This window comes from Diadema antillarum, unplaced genomic scaffold, assembly GCF_040938485.1.
Source record: "Diadema antillarum isolate AM-2024a unplaced genomic scaffold, OU_Dant_1.0 scf00000221, whole genome shotgun sequence".
Classification (NCBI taxonomy): domain Eukaryota; kingdom Metazoa; phylum Echinodermata; class Echinoidea; order Diadematoida; family Diadematidae; genus Diadema; species Diadema antillarum.
In genome coordinates this window covers 389,642-403,428 of record NW_027271110.1, presented here as the reverse complement: position 1 = coordinate 403,428, position 13,787 = coordinate 389,642, and the positions used below count along the sequence as shown (strand labels likewise).

The 13,787-nt window shown below is 37.8% G+C and overlaps 1 protein-coding gene across 1 annotated transcript in view; it reads left to right on the top strand.

The window, feature by feature from the left end:
* Window positions 1-7,900, top strand: part of LOC139724569 (tyrosine-protein kinase STK-like) — a 54,431-nt gene extending 46,531 nt beyond the window's left edge. Inside the window, exons 11-12 of the mRNA XM_071635701.1 lie at window positions 3,132-3,263; window positions 7,243-7,900. Of these exons, the coding sequence (XP_071491802.1) occupies window positions 3,132-3,263; window positions 7,243-7,451 (341 nt within the window). The 3' untranslated portion in view covers window positions 7,452-7,900. The remainder of the gene's footprint in view (window positions 1-3,131; window positions 3,264-7,242) is intronic.
* The last annotated feature ends 5,887 nt before the right edge of the window (window positions 7,901-13,787 follow it).

Sequence of the window (13,787 nt, the reverse complement as noted above, 5' to 3'; positions counted from 1 at the left end):
GGCATAGAGCAGAATCTAAATCACAATATAATATGACAAAATTCCCGACCCCAAAGGCGGTTGATTCTATGATGCTTTGTGTCAAAGTACAATGTACATTCCACCCAAAATACATGTGATTGATAGGAGGAAAAAGTATGGTACATTAAAGAGAACAATAGTTCAACTAACCCCTAATAGTCCAGCAGCATATATGATTGTTAAGTTTTATCGCCTTGTCAATTGAAGATGATGTTACATAATGACAATTATCAAAGTCAGCTAGATCTACTTGTATATATCAAGAAACCAAAAAGAAGGGGTGGGATGGGGTGGGGAGAGAATAATGAAGTAAGTTATCGGTATCCGTAGTTTTGGTTTTCAGTATATTCATTTTAATTTCCTTAATTCCCGTTAGGTCACCATGGATTGGAGAGTTTGTGTACTAGTACTCTGCCAGGAACAAACACAAGAAAAACTTAAAGGTCCTATGTATACTTTTGGGAGAGTGACTTGAAAAATTTTTTCAGGATATCACATTTGATGCATAATATGTGTAGGTCTGGGGGCATTTCATGAAGCATTTTGTCCGACGAGTTGTCAGACAAATTTGCTCTCTGCCAATCAGATGCAAGGATTTCTGTAGCTTGTAACAGTTTGTCAGAAAAATATCCGACCAAACTGCTTCATGAAATGCCCCCCTGTTGTATCACAAGACATCCTACCATACAGTTTTTGCAATCAAAGCAAACATATAGGGAGATATCAGTATTTTTCTCATTAAAGTATAAATTTCGGACGGTTTAGTCTGGAAACATTTTATTATAAAAATATTGTACACATTTTGTGTTATTAACAATACTTAAAATTGATGTTTATACAGATTCATTTTTTTTTAACAGAGGTTCTTTATATCCGTAACTCACACTTAAGAATAATATTATTTTCAAGCACTAATTCTGGGTTTTTGCCTTTAATTGTCCACAAAAAGGAGGACTCAATGCATAAAAGGTGTATGCTTTGTTTTTGGAAAAATGTTGAGGAGATCAGGAAAATTACGTATATTGATGTAGATTTTGGACCTGAAGGAGCAGTTGAAGCATTTTTACGAAACAATGCCTTGTGGCATCGTTCTTATCATCAAAAATTAATAATGAATAACTCAAATGAAAATTTGAGGGGGGAAGAAAAGACGAACATAATGACATGAGACAGCTTCGTAAAGATTAAACGCTAAAATAGACAATGCAGCCTCTTTTCTTAGTTCATACTTATCCAGAGTGTGTGCTTTCTTTCCAGTACCGGTATTATTATTCAGATAGGTTAGGGGAATCCATTTGAATTGAGTGATACATCATTTTAAAACTTAGAGTCTGCTCTTTCAGAAGCTGTCCTTCAAGGACAAGTCCACCTTCATGCGCACGTGGATTGAGTGAATACAACAATATTAGTATAGGACACATCACAGAAAGCTTGGAAAAATCGTACAATCCGTTCAAAAGTTATGATTTTTTAAAATGTCTGCACAGTCGCGGCTGGATGAAAAGACTACCACAGTGTATGATGTCACATGCGCACATTGTAAGGAAAATAAAAAGAGAATTTCACAAAACCATACTTTTTGAGTAAAGTTCACATTTCTTTGACTTGCTACTGACGTATGTTAAGGGTAATATTATTCCCCCTGCCTTCTGAAAGAGAAGTCGAGTATCCTTTTGTAAGTGAAAACATGTTGAATTTTCTTTATTCATTCTTTATATCGTTGTACACATGTGACGTTACAAGGTACAGTAGTCTTCTCATCCAGCCTCGACTGAGCAGAAACTTCAAAAATTCATAACTTTAGAACGGATTGTCCAATTTTCCTTAAAACTCTCTTTGATGTGTTCTACTATTGTTGCTGCATTCACTCAACCCACATGCTATGAAGGTGAAAAATCTTTGTCTGGCGACTTTTTGTTGATCAATTATACCAACCCTGATGGAAATCTCTTCAAATTCATGGACGTTCTAAAGTCTCCTTTAAGTTTAACCAAAATCTATATATGTAGTTGCCATGGCAACGTACCACTGAACACTAATCAAAAGTATTTCAAACCTCTATACATCCCGTCGATCAGTTGTACCTATTCAAATGGAATCTCTTCCAAATTGAAAAATAGCCTCCTATATAGTATAACTAACTTCAACTAAAAATCCTAGTTTTGGGTTGCCATGGCAACATACAAATCAACAATTATATTTGACCCCTGCTTTATACTCTTGGTACCTTCTATATAACGTTCATATCAAATTTTGTGAAAATTGAATCTTCCTACCTGGAGAAATAAACAAAAACATGATTTTTAGAAAAAGTTCATTGACCTTTGACCTTTGACCTTTGGAAAATTCACTCCAAATTCAATCAAAATATTTTACTTGTTCTCAATATTCTTCCTGCCAAGTTTTATCCAGATTGGATATTCCTGACCTGAGAAATAGCCAAAAAACCTATTTCACAAATAAAGGTCATTGACCTTTGACCTCTGACCTCCTTCCCAGCATCAATATTTTTGGAGCACCCTATTTTTTGAGAAGGTACATCATGAAGTACCTTTGGTGAAAAAATCATGCTTTTGTCCGCCGTGTCACGATAATTTCACTAAGCTACCCCACTATTGCCCATGTTTCATTTTTGGTTTGCCAATAAAGAGCAGTTGTTTTGAGAGCTATTGGTTTCAGTGTGCTCAAGTGGGAATAAAGGGCTGGCCTCCCCATACAGGTATTTGTGTGCACATTGGTACACTGGCCTGATTTGGGTTAAACTAGTATCCAAATGTTCTTGTGAAGATGTTGACCATCGCGGTGAATTTTATAATGAAAGGGGAATTAATCTTATCTCATGCTCACTACCACATCCGCATACACGCGATAACATGCGTGCATGCACCACCGTGTCTCATGGTACCTGATGAAGCTCAGCAGCAGCAAGCGAAACGCCATACACCCTACTACGATTTCTTCACGAGACAAAAAATTAATTCCCCCTTTCGTAATCCAAATGTTGTAGTGCTGCTCTTTTTGAAGTGTGTCCAAGGTTTAAGAACTTACGGTCACATTTTTGTTATCCTGCTTGTTTAAAAGAATATTTTTCCATAATTTCTCCACTGTAGGAAGCAAATTCCCTGTAAAATGGACTGCTCCGGAGGCTGCCCTCTACGGAACGTTCAGCATCAAGTCTGACGTCTGGTCCTTTGGTATTCTACTCTCTGAAATTGCAACAAAAGGGAAGACACCTTATCCAGGTAAGTCAGAATGGCAGAACTTCTTTTGTCATCAGAGAAGTTTGGAGAACTTTGATATTTTATATTTTCTAAAAAAAAAAGGCCTAACATTTGATGTGAACTAGAGATGATAAGGACTAGGTAATCATATTATGTAGCCCAACTTCTTAATGGTAGGCCTATGCAGTGATATCATTTGTGACCACCCAGCTCAAAACCAACAAAAAGCAGGCCAACATCAATTACCACTTTTCTACATAGTTTAAAAAGTAAACTCTAAGCTCTCAATTGATATGATTACAATAATATGAAGAGTTTGTCCGCAAAACCGATAAGTCCTTTTTTTTTCAGATTTTGAAGTACGGTCTCTGTCATAAAGTACAAAATAATACCTTTTAAATGATATATTTGTCACTACATGTAAAGGTACATTTTTGAAGTTATGGTCAAAAGAAGCAAAATTTTTCTTATTATTCTCTTTATTTTTCTTGACCTTTAATCGCAAATATCTGCATTTGGCAAATATGGACTTATCCGTTTTTGTGAACAAACTCTTCATATGTGACCGTGCATCACAAAACCGACAAAAAGTTGCACCCCTTGATTTTATGTGAGGACTCAAAAAAGGTAAAATGGGTTATCCAAGTAAATCTTGAGTTTTTCATATTTTCTGAAAGAGCTATTCTTCTACATTACTCCTAAGTTTGTGATCAAGGAATGGGAGAGTGTGTTTTCAGCAGTTTTTCTACAATCCTTTTTTTTTTGTAGAGTGTGATTACGTATGTCTGAGAGGTGCCTTTTCATTTCCTGAAAATCCTTAGAACGCTTTTCACTTTCAACTCTAATAACTTTTGAAAGGAGAAGGCCACTGCTTTGAAAGTTGGCATTAATCATGGATAGAATGTGTTGATAGAGCATGCTCGATTTCAGTTTAATCTGATAATCCCTTCATTGTTGGTACTCCAGTGGTTTACATCCTGTTTTTTGTCCCGTTCATCGTACAGCTAACACGGCTTATAGTAGGGCAGATATGTAACAAAAATTGGTCGAAATGCTCACATCCGGCGGAAAGTATGAAATTTTGCATATAGGGGTATTTTGGGGCGCTGATTTCAAATATTGCCGGATCCAAGAGATTTGACCACGGGGTCGGCCGCCATTTTGAATTCCAACATGGCCGCCATCACAAAAGAAATTCAAAGATCCCTATCTTCAGTTCTGAATGACCTGTGGCACCAAAATTTGGTACACATGAGCGTTTTGACACATTCAATTTGATGACAGATTGATTCGGAGTGTCTGACAAACATCGAATGGCCGCCATTTTGAATTCCAATATGGCCGCCTCGACGAAATATTCAAAATCTCTATCTCGATTTCTAAGTGGTGAGTGACCCTGAAATTAGATGTAAACAAGTATTTTAACATACTGAGTTAAACTATTAACTGATGTGATGTGTCTGACAAACACAATGCCTGCTATTTTGAATTCCAATGTGGCTACGAAGACAAACATCACGTCTAACAATTCACGGCCATGTCAAAAAGTGCAGCAAAAAGGAAGCATAATGCAACTTTCACTGACGTCACAATGTAAATACATCAGCGCGCACTCTATCAGTTACAAACGCGCGCTCAATCAGGTAGCCTAATTTACAAACCCGAGATAGAGATTTTCAACACTCCAACATGGCAAATATGTATTAAATTCAAATTGGCTGCCGTGCAGCTTGTCAGACATATCAAATAAGTCTGTTATTGAAGTCATCATATCTTCATGCTTTTATATATCAAATTCCAATGGCTAATGTCATTCAGAACTGTAGGGATCTTTGATGGCGGCCATTTTGGAATTCAATATGGCGGCCGACCCCGTGATCAGATCTCTTGGATCCGGCAATTTTTGAAATCAACGCCTCAAAATACCCCTATATGCAAAATTTCATACTTTCCGCCGGATGTGAGCATTTTTTTCACACATCTGCCCCACTATTAGTAAAGATTAAAGCCTTGAATAGACCCTGTACTTCAGAACCTCTTTTCTCAATTCACACTTTTCCAGAGTGTGTGCTTTCTTTCCAATATTCAGATAGGTTTATAGGAGAGTCCACTTGAATTGAGTTATACATCATTTTAAAGTTTAACTCTTTATGTGCCATAGTGGAAACCCCCTGTGTGCCACATTATTCTGAGACACGAAGGTAGTCATGCTTTGCGAAAGAATTCTGTTTTTCCAATCTGTATAACTTCTACAAATTTATGTTAAGCTGGACATAACAGTGAGCAAAGTTAAAGAGGAATGCCAAACTTTGCTTCCATATACAATGTATAACAACTGTATTTTCAATTTTTCTTTTGAATTACCAGTTGCTACATTACTGTAAAAGCATGACTTTTTGCACATAAAATAGTGACAGAAACTTAGAATGTACACGCAAATCTAGTTGGAACACCACTTGATAGTTAAATCACCACATAGAATGCAAGCCGTATGTGAGAGGAACAAAAGCGCGAGAAACGCTTTGATTGTACCGCGGGATTAGCGATTTATCGATCGGTTTTGGCGGCTTTGTTTGTTGAGCAGAATATGCGAAGTTGGCACGCCGTCGACCGAGTCGGACGTGCGAACGTGGCACATCAAGAGTTAAAGTCTGCTCTTTCAGAATCTGCCCTTCACTAGAAACACATGTCTAACAACTTTTTGTTCGTTTTGTGATGAAGGGTCACATATAGTAACTTGTTAAAGCAATCGGACCATCCTTTGAAACCCATTCAAAAAGTGATTGAAATATGAGAGAGTTTGGAGGTGCAGTTTCATAGAAAAGTGAAAAAAAGACGATTAGAGTCACTCAGGCATGCTATTATACATTATGTGACCTGCATTACAAAACCACCAAAAAGTTGCCAGACATGGATTTTTAGTTGAGGGCAGATTCTGAAACACAGACTTTACACTTTAAAATGATTATACATTGTATAACTCAATACAAATGGACTTTTCAAACCCATCTAAAATGAGAAGAAAGTACACATTCTGGAAATATGCTTTCGTACTGAGAGAATACTGCAAAAATATGAACTTTCCTTTAATACCCATCTAAAACTGGAATGAAGTACACATTCTGGAAAAGAGTTAAATGATAAATAAAGGCTTTGACGTTCATGGTCTCTATTCAAGTGCTTAATCTTGCCAAGCTGTGCTCTGTGTAGTGAATGGGACAATAAAAGACAGAAAGTACAACTCTGTAGCAACCACGATAAAGGGGTTATCAGATTAAGCTGTAAATTTTCACTCTAATTTTTAAAGTACATTGTATTATTGACTGATACCAACTTTAAATGCAATAGCACCATTCATTCAAATGTTATCAGAGTTGAAAGTGAGGAGTGTCTAAAGGGTTTTTAAGTAGTAAAAGGGGTTTCTAGATCACACTATTTGACAAAAGAAAAACTGCAAAAATTACAATTTCCAATTCATTTTATGATTCCAAACTTTGAATTATGGAAAAGAAGAATTGCTCTTTCAGAAAATACCAAAAGCTGAAGATTGACTAAGGTAACCCACTTAACATTTATAAATGAAGAGTTTGTTTGCAAAAACCGATAAGTCCATTTTTGAAGATTTTTAAGTATAGTGTCTGTCATAAAGTACAAACTAATACCTTTTAAATGATATATTGGTCACTAAATATAAAGGTACATTTTTGAAGTTATGGTCAAAAGAAGCAAAAATTTTCTTATTATTATCTGTATTTTTCTTGAACTTTAATCGCAAATATCTCCATTTGGCAAATATGGACTTATCGGTTTTTGCAAACAAACTCTTCAAATAGTCCTCACATAAAATTACTTTGTGCAGCTTTTTGTTGGTTTTTGTGATGCGTGTTGACATATTAATGTAATCTTTGGTTGGCAAAATATTACACCGCTGACACAAGCAGCTATGAACGTTGCGCTGAAATGAAAACGCACATTTTGCATAAAATTCTCCTCTATCAAGGTATGGACAACCAGACGACGTTGCAAGAAGTGAAAGATGGCTACCGCATGCCGAAACCTTTGTACTGCCCCGACTCGCTCTATGACCTCATGATGAAGTGCTGGAACGAGCACCCGGCGGACAGACCGACGTTTGAGACTCTCTACAACTTCCTCGACGACTACTTCATCTCCACGGAGCCAGACTACCACGACCCCGACGGATTCTAGGATTTTTCCAGAAACTATTTTTAGCAGGTTGACTGTTAGAGTGCAGTTGTGTAGCCACAAAGAAACACTTCTCATTCATTCATTCATCCATTCTGTTTCTTTAGACTATAACAGGGTGTGTACTCGGATTAGCCTTTTAACTTGTATTTTTCAATCATTCGGAGCTTGTGAAAAGTCATGGCATATGTGCTGCTAAAAATGTCCATGGAGTAAAAATAGATTAACTACGTGAATGTGGACATGTGCGTGATTAGATGCACACATTAGTTTCAACGTCTCTCTGCAAAATTAAGGTAGAGCGTGGCTGTCAGCTACGCGGTAGATCAAATTACAATATGACACTCCATCCAGTGTTGATATTTTCTCTGTTATTGGAGGTTTAAGTAAACAAGTTTTATTTTGTCATGCATCGGTTAGCTCAGACATTGTCTGCATGCTCCACTGTCATTCGATATGAATGAATTACTCAGCACTATATACTCACCCAGATTGATTTCCGGCTGTGCAATGAATGCAGTGTTGTGTTAGTTTCAGTTTCAATTTGGAGTTTCCTATTCTAGGAAGGAAGTATATTAAGCTTTCTATGAAAGAAGCGTGCATTTGCTTTCTTAATGATGTAATGTTTTTATTTTGTGTGTGTGTGTGTGTGTGTGTGTGTGTGTGTGTGTGTGTGTGTGTGTGTGTGTGTGTGTGTGTGTGTGTGCTCACACACCAGACCTGGACTTTAAGCCCTGTACAGGGAAAGCTAAGCCAGCCAATCAAACACACAGGAATGATCCCAGGTCAGGGGAAATTAATTCTGTTGTTATCCTTTCATACCAGATTTTCATTTTCAACACCACTTTGTTTGGGTAATTCTTCTTCTTGTTTGGTTTTTGTGCATTGCAGGAGGTCTTTACAACTAGATTTAATGACTGCATTTGAAGATTGACAAAATCATTCACTTTCTGCTCATCATTTGTCTTTAATAACTTGTTCTATTTCTTTTTTTTTGGGGGGGGAGGGGTGTGAAGGGATGAATAAAACACAATTTTGTTTGATGCGAAAAGTTTGAAGATGTTGATAATATGAAGAGTTTGTTCGCAAAAACCGATAAGTCCATATTTGCCAAATGGAGATATTTGCGATTAAAGGTCAACAAAATTAAAGAGAATAATAAGGAATTTGTTACTTCTTTTGACCATAACTACAAAAATGTACCTTCATATGTAGTGACCAATATATCATTTCAAAGGTATTATTTTGTACTTTATGACAGAGATCGTACTTCAAAATCTTCAAAAATGGACTTATCGGTTTTTGCGAACAAACTCTTCATATTTAAGCAGTGTAGGCAAGGTAACAACTGTGTGTACTGACGTCTTTTTTTTTTGCTGAGCCCACTTGCCCTCTCAGTATACATAGTCACCAGCTGTTCAATAAGTCCAGCGAATATTTCCTTCCATGCAATGTACAGAATGACTATAGAATATTGCATATTTTGAAAACTAGGTGGAAAAAGAAAATTTGAATAGGCATACACTGTATTTTTGCTCCAAAGCATGTCTCTTTGTCTGAAAGCCAGCTGATCCTTCAAGCAGGGTCATGTTTGTTATTCTTTAATAGATAAACATTTTATCCAAGTAGAAATGACGTACATGTAGTAAATATTTTGGGGCCATCTGACTATGAAATTCCCCACAAATACATCTAGCAGAGTTAATCCTACAACACCTGGAGGTCTCTTGCAATCGACACCAACCGCTTCTTTATCCCTCACACTAGTGAATGTCATGCAAGTTTGCTGGGGTTTAGCTCATGACATCCAATATTGTGGGTGATTAATGTCAGCGAACTTCCTACACTGTGGCCAAAATCCGAATGAAAATGAATTATTATCCATCTGCCCATTGGCCATGTATGATGTATAGAAATGGAATTTTACAGTAGAGTGATAAAAAAAAGATATATGAACCGGACAAGAAATGTACATATGTATATGTTTTCATGCACTGCCCTCTGCACATGCACATGCTTCACACACAGACGTACAAAGACAGCTGTAGACATTGAAGTGATTTTCAAGCCAAGTGGTCTGGTGTAGTTTGGGGGCGAATGGTTTATACATGTACCTTTACATGTACCTGTACATGGACCTGCCACAGGTACATAGAGAGCCTGCAAAATGCAGTATCTTGGCCCTGAATTATCTCTGTGTTTATTAGAGAAAACATTAGATGTTTCTCTTCTTCCAGAAATACAATGTATGACTCTGTCATACTCCTCTTGCCATGGAATATAAATGCTGCCCAGCGTTTGAGGATGTATGGCTGCAAAGTTTATTTTGATGTGACTGTAATAATAGTATGGATGTATTCTTTAGAGGAAAGAAGACAGACAGGCTTTTGTATATATTCTTGTTTGCAGAGTGAGAAACAAACTCCCCCAATGTAAGTTTGACAGAAAGAGAGAGTTGTATTGCTATTTGGTTGGGAGATAAAAGGGAAATGAAAACCATTCTCCAAATTTTGATAGGTTTGCTCATCATTTTTTTTTCTCTTGAATCAATATTTGTGCTATTAAGAGTGACTGGTTACCTTGAGCAGTATATTCTGCAACATGACTTGTTTCTGATACTCAAGGAGACAGTCTGAAGAAAGATAAACTTTTTTTACTTCCCCGGATGAGTAACCACCTTAGTTTGTCCCTTTGATCGTTGTAAACTAAAGTAAAAAGTTTAATGAATCAAATTTTACCACTGGGTCAATTTCAGTGGCATTTCATTAGTTTAAAATGTTTATCTCCTAGGTACTGTATATGCCCCACTGAACAATGACATGTATTTGTTTCATTGTTCATCAACTACAATATCAAATGGCTGAAAATTCACATGACAAAATATTCCATGTTTAAACTACATGCAGGGCTTGACACTAACGGTGGCCCAGTGGCCCGGGGCCACCAAAAATGAAAGTCGGGCCACCAAATTTCAAAAAAGTTCAAATTTGGTGGCCCGCCTCGGGCCACCAAAAATTTTTGAAAAGTAGGGGCCTATGTCAATAAATTGGTAAATTTTTGTGCACGAAATGCATAAATGCATGCAGTGAGTGTGTGACTCATTTAAAAAAAAAGGACTTTTAATGTTTTTTATTGTTGTTTTTTTTCGGGCCACCAAATTTTTCTCTCGGGCCACCAAAATTTTGAAATTGATGATTTTGGCGGCCCCATCGGGCCACCAAAAAAAAAAAGTTAGTGTGGAGCCCTACTACATGTATATATCTTCAAACTGTGAGGGAACATTTACATGTGATGGTTCATAAAGCGACCATGGTGAAAGTAGCATGAATACACACCTGAACAACACTCCCTCATCTCTTTTTCCCCCACCCCCTCCCTCGATCCCCCCCCCCCACCCACACACACACACACTTTGGGATACCAGTCATGCAGGACTGTTTTTATATACAAGTCAAATTTGGACAAACTGCACACCAGGCATACGGATGAATGGAGTTCTTGCCCTCCAGATCGTGGGCATGCCCAGTTGAAAATTTTGCTTGCCTCGAAGCAGTGCTCTCCCCCTTAAATCTGTTCCCTGTACTCTTCAAGTTTGGAAGGAGTTTGGGGGTGCTTTCTTTTTGATGGCTTACATGTAGAAAGCGGAGGAGAATACAATGTAAAGGGTTCCCACAGTCATGGAAAATCCTGGAAAATCCTGGAAAAATTTGTGGTCATGGAAAGTCAGGGAAAAGTCAGGGAATTTGGAAAATTTGTGAAAAGTCATGGAGAAGTCATGGAATTGCATTTACCTCTTGGCTATGGCAGCTTTCCAGTTTGTCGTGTCTCGCAACTCTCATACTCTGTGATCATACTCTGCTATTATAATTGGTGTTCATGATTTCTATTTTTCCCAGTTTTGTGACATCCCAAATTCTACATAACTCCCGGGATACAATACTAATGATAATAGATGTACATGTCATGAGTAAGATAGTGGGTGGAACGGATGGCTGTGAGGGGAGGTGGAGGCCATCATAACGTGTCTGATTTGGGAAACCGTGCCAGAAAGGAAGTCATGGAGAGCAGCAATTTAGTCATGGAAAAGTCATGGAAAAGTCATGGAATATTGTTTTCAAATTTCTGTGGGAACCCTGAATGTACCTCTACTGAGGTTTTCACATGGACTGGGAGACCCCAACATCAATGCAGTTTCATTGCATTGCGCTGTTTTGAATAACTCTTTACATGTACATGTATGTGCCATATGTTTGCACACCCAACTCAGTCGACAACGTGCCAAGTTCGCACAGTTTGGTCACTTGCAATATTCCATTCCTGTCACGTGTAGTTTGCAGCACGTGATGATTAAATATCAAGTGGTGTTAGCAGTTTTGCGAGTAAATTCTATGTTTCTGTCAATGTTTTAGTGTGCATAAGTCATAACCGGACAATAATGTAGCTATTGGTTATTTGAATGAAGAAAAGTTATCAAAGCTCTGTCATAAAATCTACATCAAAGTACATGTAAAGCTTGGCATGCTTATATTGCAGTCTCAGAATAATGTGGCACACGGGGGTTTACACCGTGGCACATAAAGAGTTAATTCACAAAAAGTGTGATACTCTCTTGATGGGCATACAAAATGTATAGCTTTGTGTTTGACGTAATGTTTAATGACTTCTGAAATTTTTGTGGCACCTTGTTTCCTCCCTGTGTACAGAGGGGATAGGAATCAATGGGAGATAGAGAGGGTGATATTCACACCCTATCAGGGCTATTACCCGCTGATGACCCTGGCTAAGATGGTGATGATGATGATGATCCACATCATTTGTATAGCACCACATATCTGTCATAGAAACATTCAAAGGCGCAGACTCCTCCAAGACAGTTAGCAATTAAATGTCTGGTGAAAAATGTGATTAGAGTAAAGATTAAGGTTAGGATTAGGTTTAGGGTTGAAAGCTTGGGTTAGGGTTAGGATTAGTTTCAGAATTAGGATTAGGATTGGGATTAGGGCCAAGGGAAGGGTCCAGGGTAATAATTGCCCAGGGGGTAATTGCCCTAGACCCGTTCACACCATTTGAGATGAGTCTTGCCATATAGCAAGGTGCATTCAGTGACTCTAGATGCTCAAACAGCCAAATTGATACTGTCAAGCCCGATCACTGATTGCCTCGCTATGGATTGTACTCAAACTCGGACCCTCTCCCCCCCCCCCCCACCCCCACCCAAATGTTGCACCTGACATTCCCTCGCAACTGACATTCCCCTCATCAATTGAAATAATGTTATAACATGAGATGGACAAAACAAATGTTTGTTTCTCTAAGTGGAAATTGGACTAAACGGTCATTAGACGACCTGTTTGTAGACGAAACAAGTTTAGACCATGTGGGTCAAGACTAAATGGCTATTAGACCAAGTGGGAGTAGACGAAGTGATAAATCACCCTCTGAACGGATAAATGGTTGATGGAATGATGGTATATACATGGTAGGAGCTCATGAATATTCATGACTGTAAATGTCGTCAGACACCTGTAGACATAAAGTTTTGTTTGTTTTTGTTTGTTTTGTTTGTGTTCTCTCTCTTGCATACAAGATATGCATTGACATTCCAACTCTTTACTGTACAGCAGTGAATAACAGGCGAAGAAAAAACATATTATATGCTACCACAACCCCCAGGGGCAGCCAATACCTGAATGATTGAATTTCAGGTAAGGTATATTGTGTCATGCTTCCCAGTTCAGATCGATTAAAAAAGATGGAATACTGTAAAAGTGGAAATTTTCGCTGTGTTGAAATATTCGCGCATTTTGCGCAAACAGAAACTAGCGCAAAAATAAAAGCTGGCGAATATTTCTGCTTGCCATATGTTCCTGTAGTTGATGTCTTGATACCGCGGAATTAAAAACACGCGAAACTCTTCTTATTCGGCCTAGCGAAAAATTAGTTGCGCGAAAATATCCACTTTTACAGTAGTAGAATTGTCGTGAACCAGATGCTAGTCAGTGCAATCAGGCCATTAGAAATTATCCCCTGTAAATACGCGATGTATTATATTGTGTAGTCCATCGTACGTGTGATGTATCTTCACCGCAGACTGTACTTTTTTTTTTCGTACCATTTTTTTTTCCAAGGAGAAAAAGCAACAACGAAAGTTTTGTCCATTTAAAGTGAAGAAAACAACCATGTTATTTCTGTTGGTAAAATCCTTGTTATATTCATTCACGTTTTACATATACATTTTATTCAGAATCAAAAGCAAGAGAAATACTCTTCAAACATGTTAACCCGTTGAGGACGAGTCCCAAGTATACTCGGGCAGGTGTGTATGGGAAATGCGTGTTG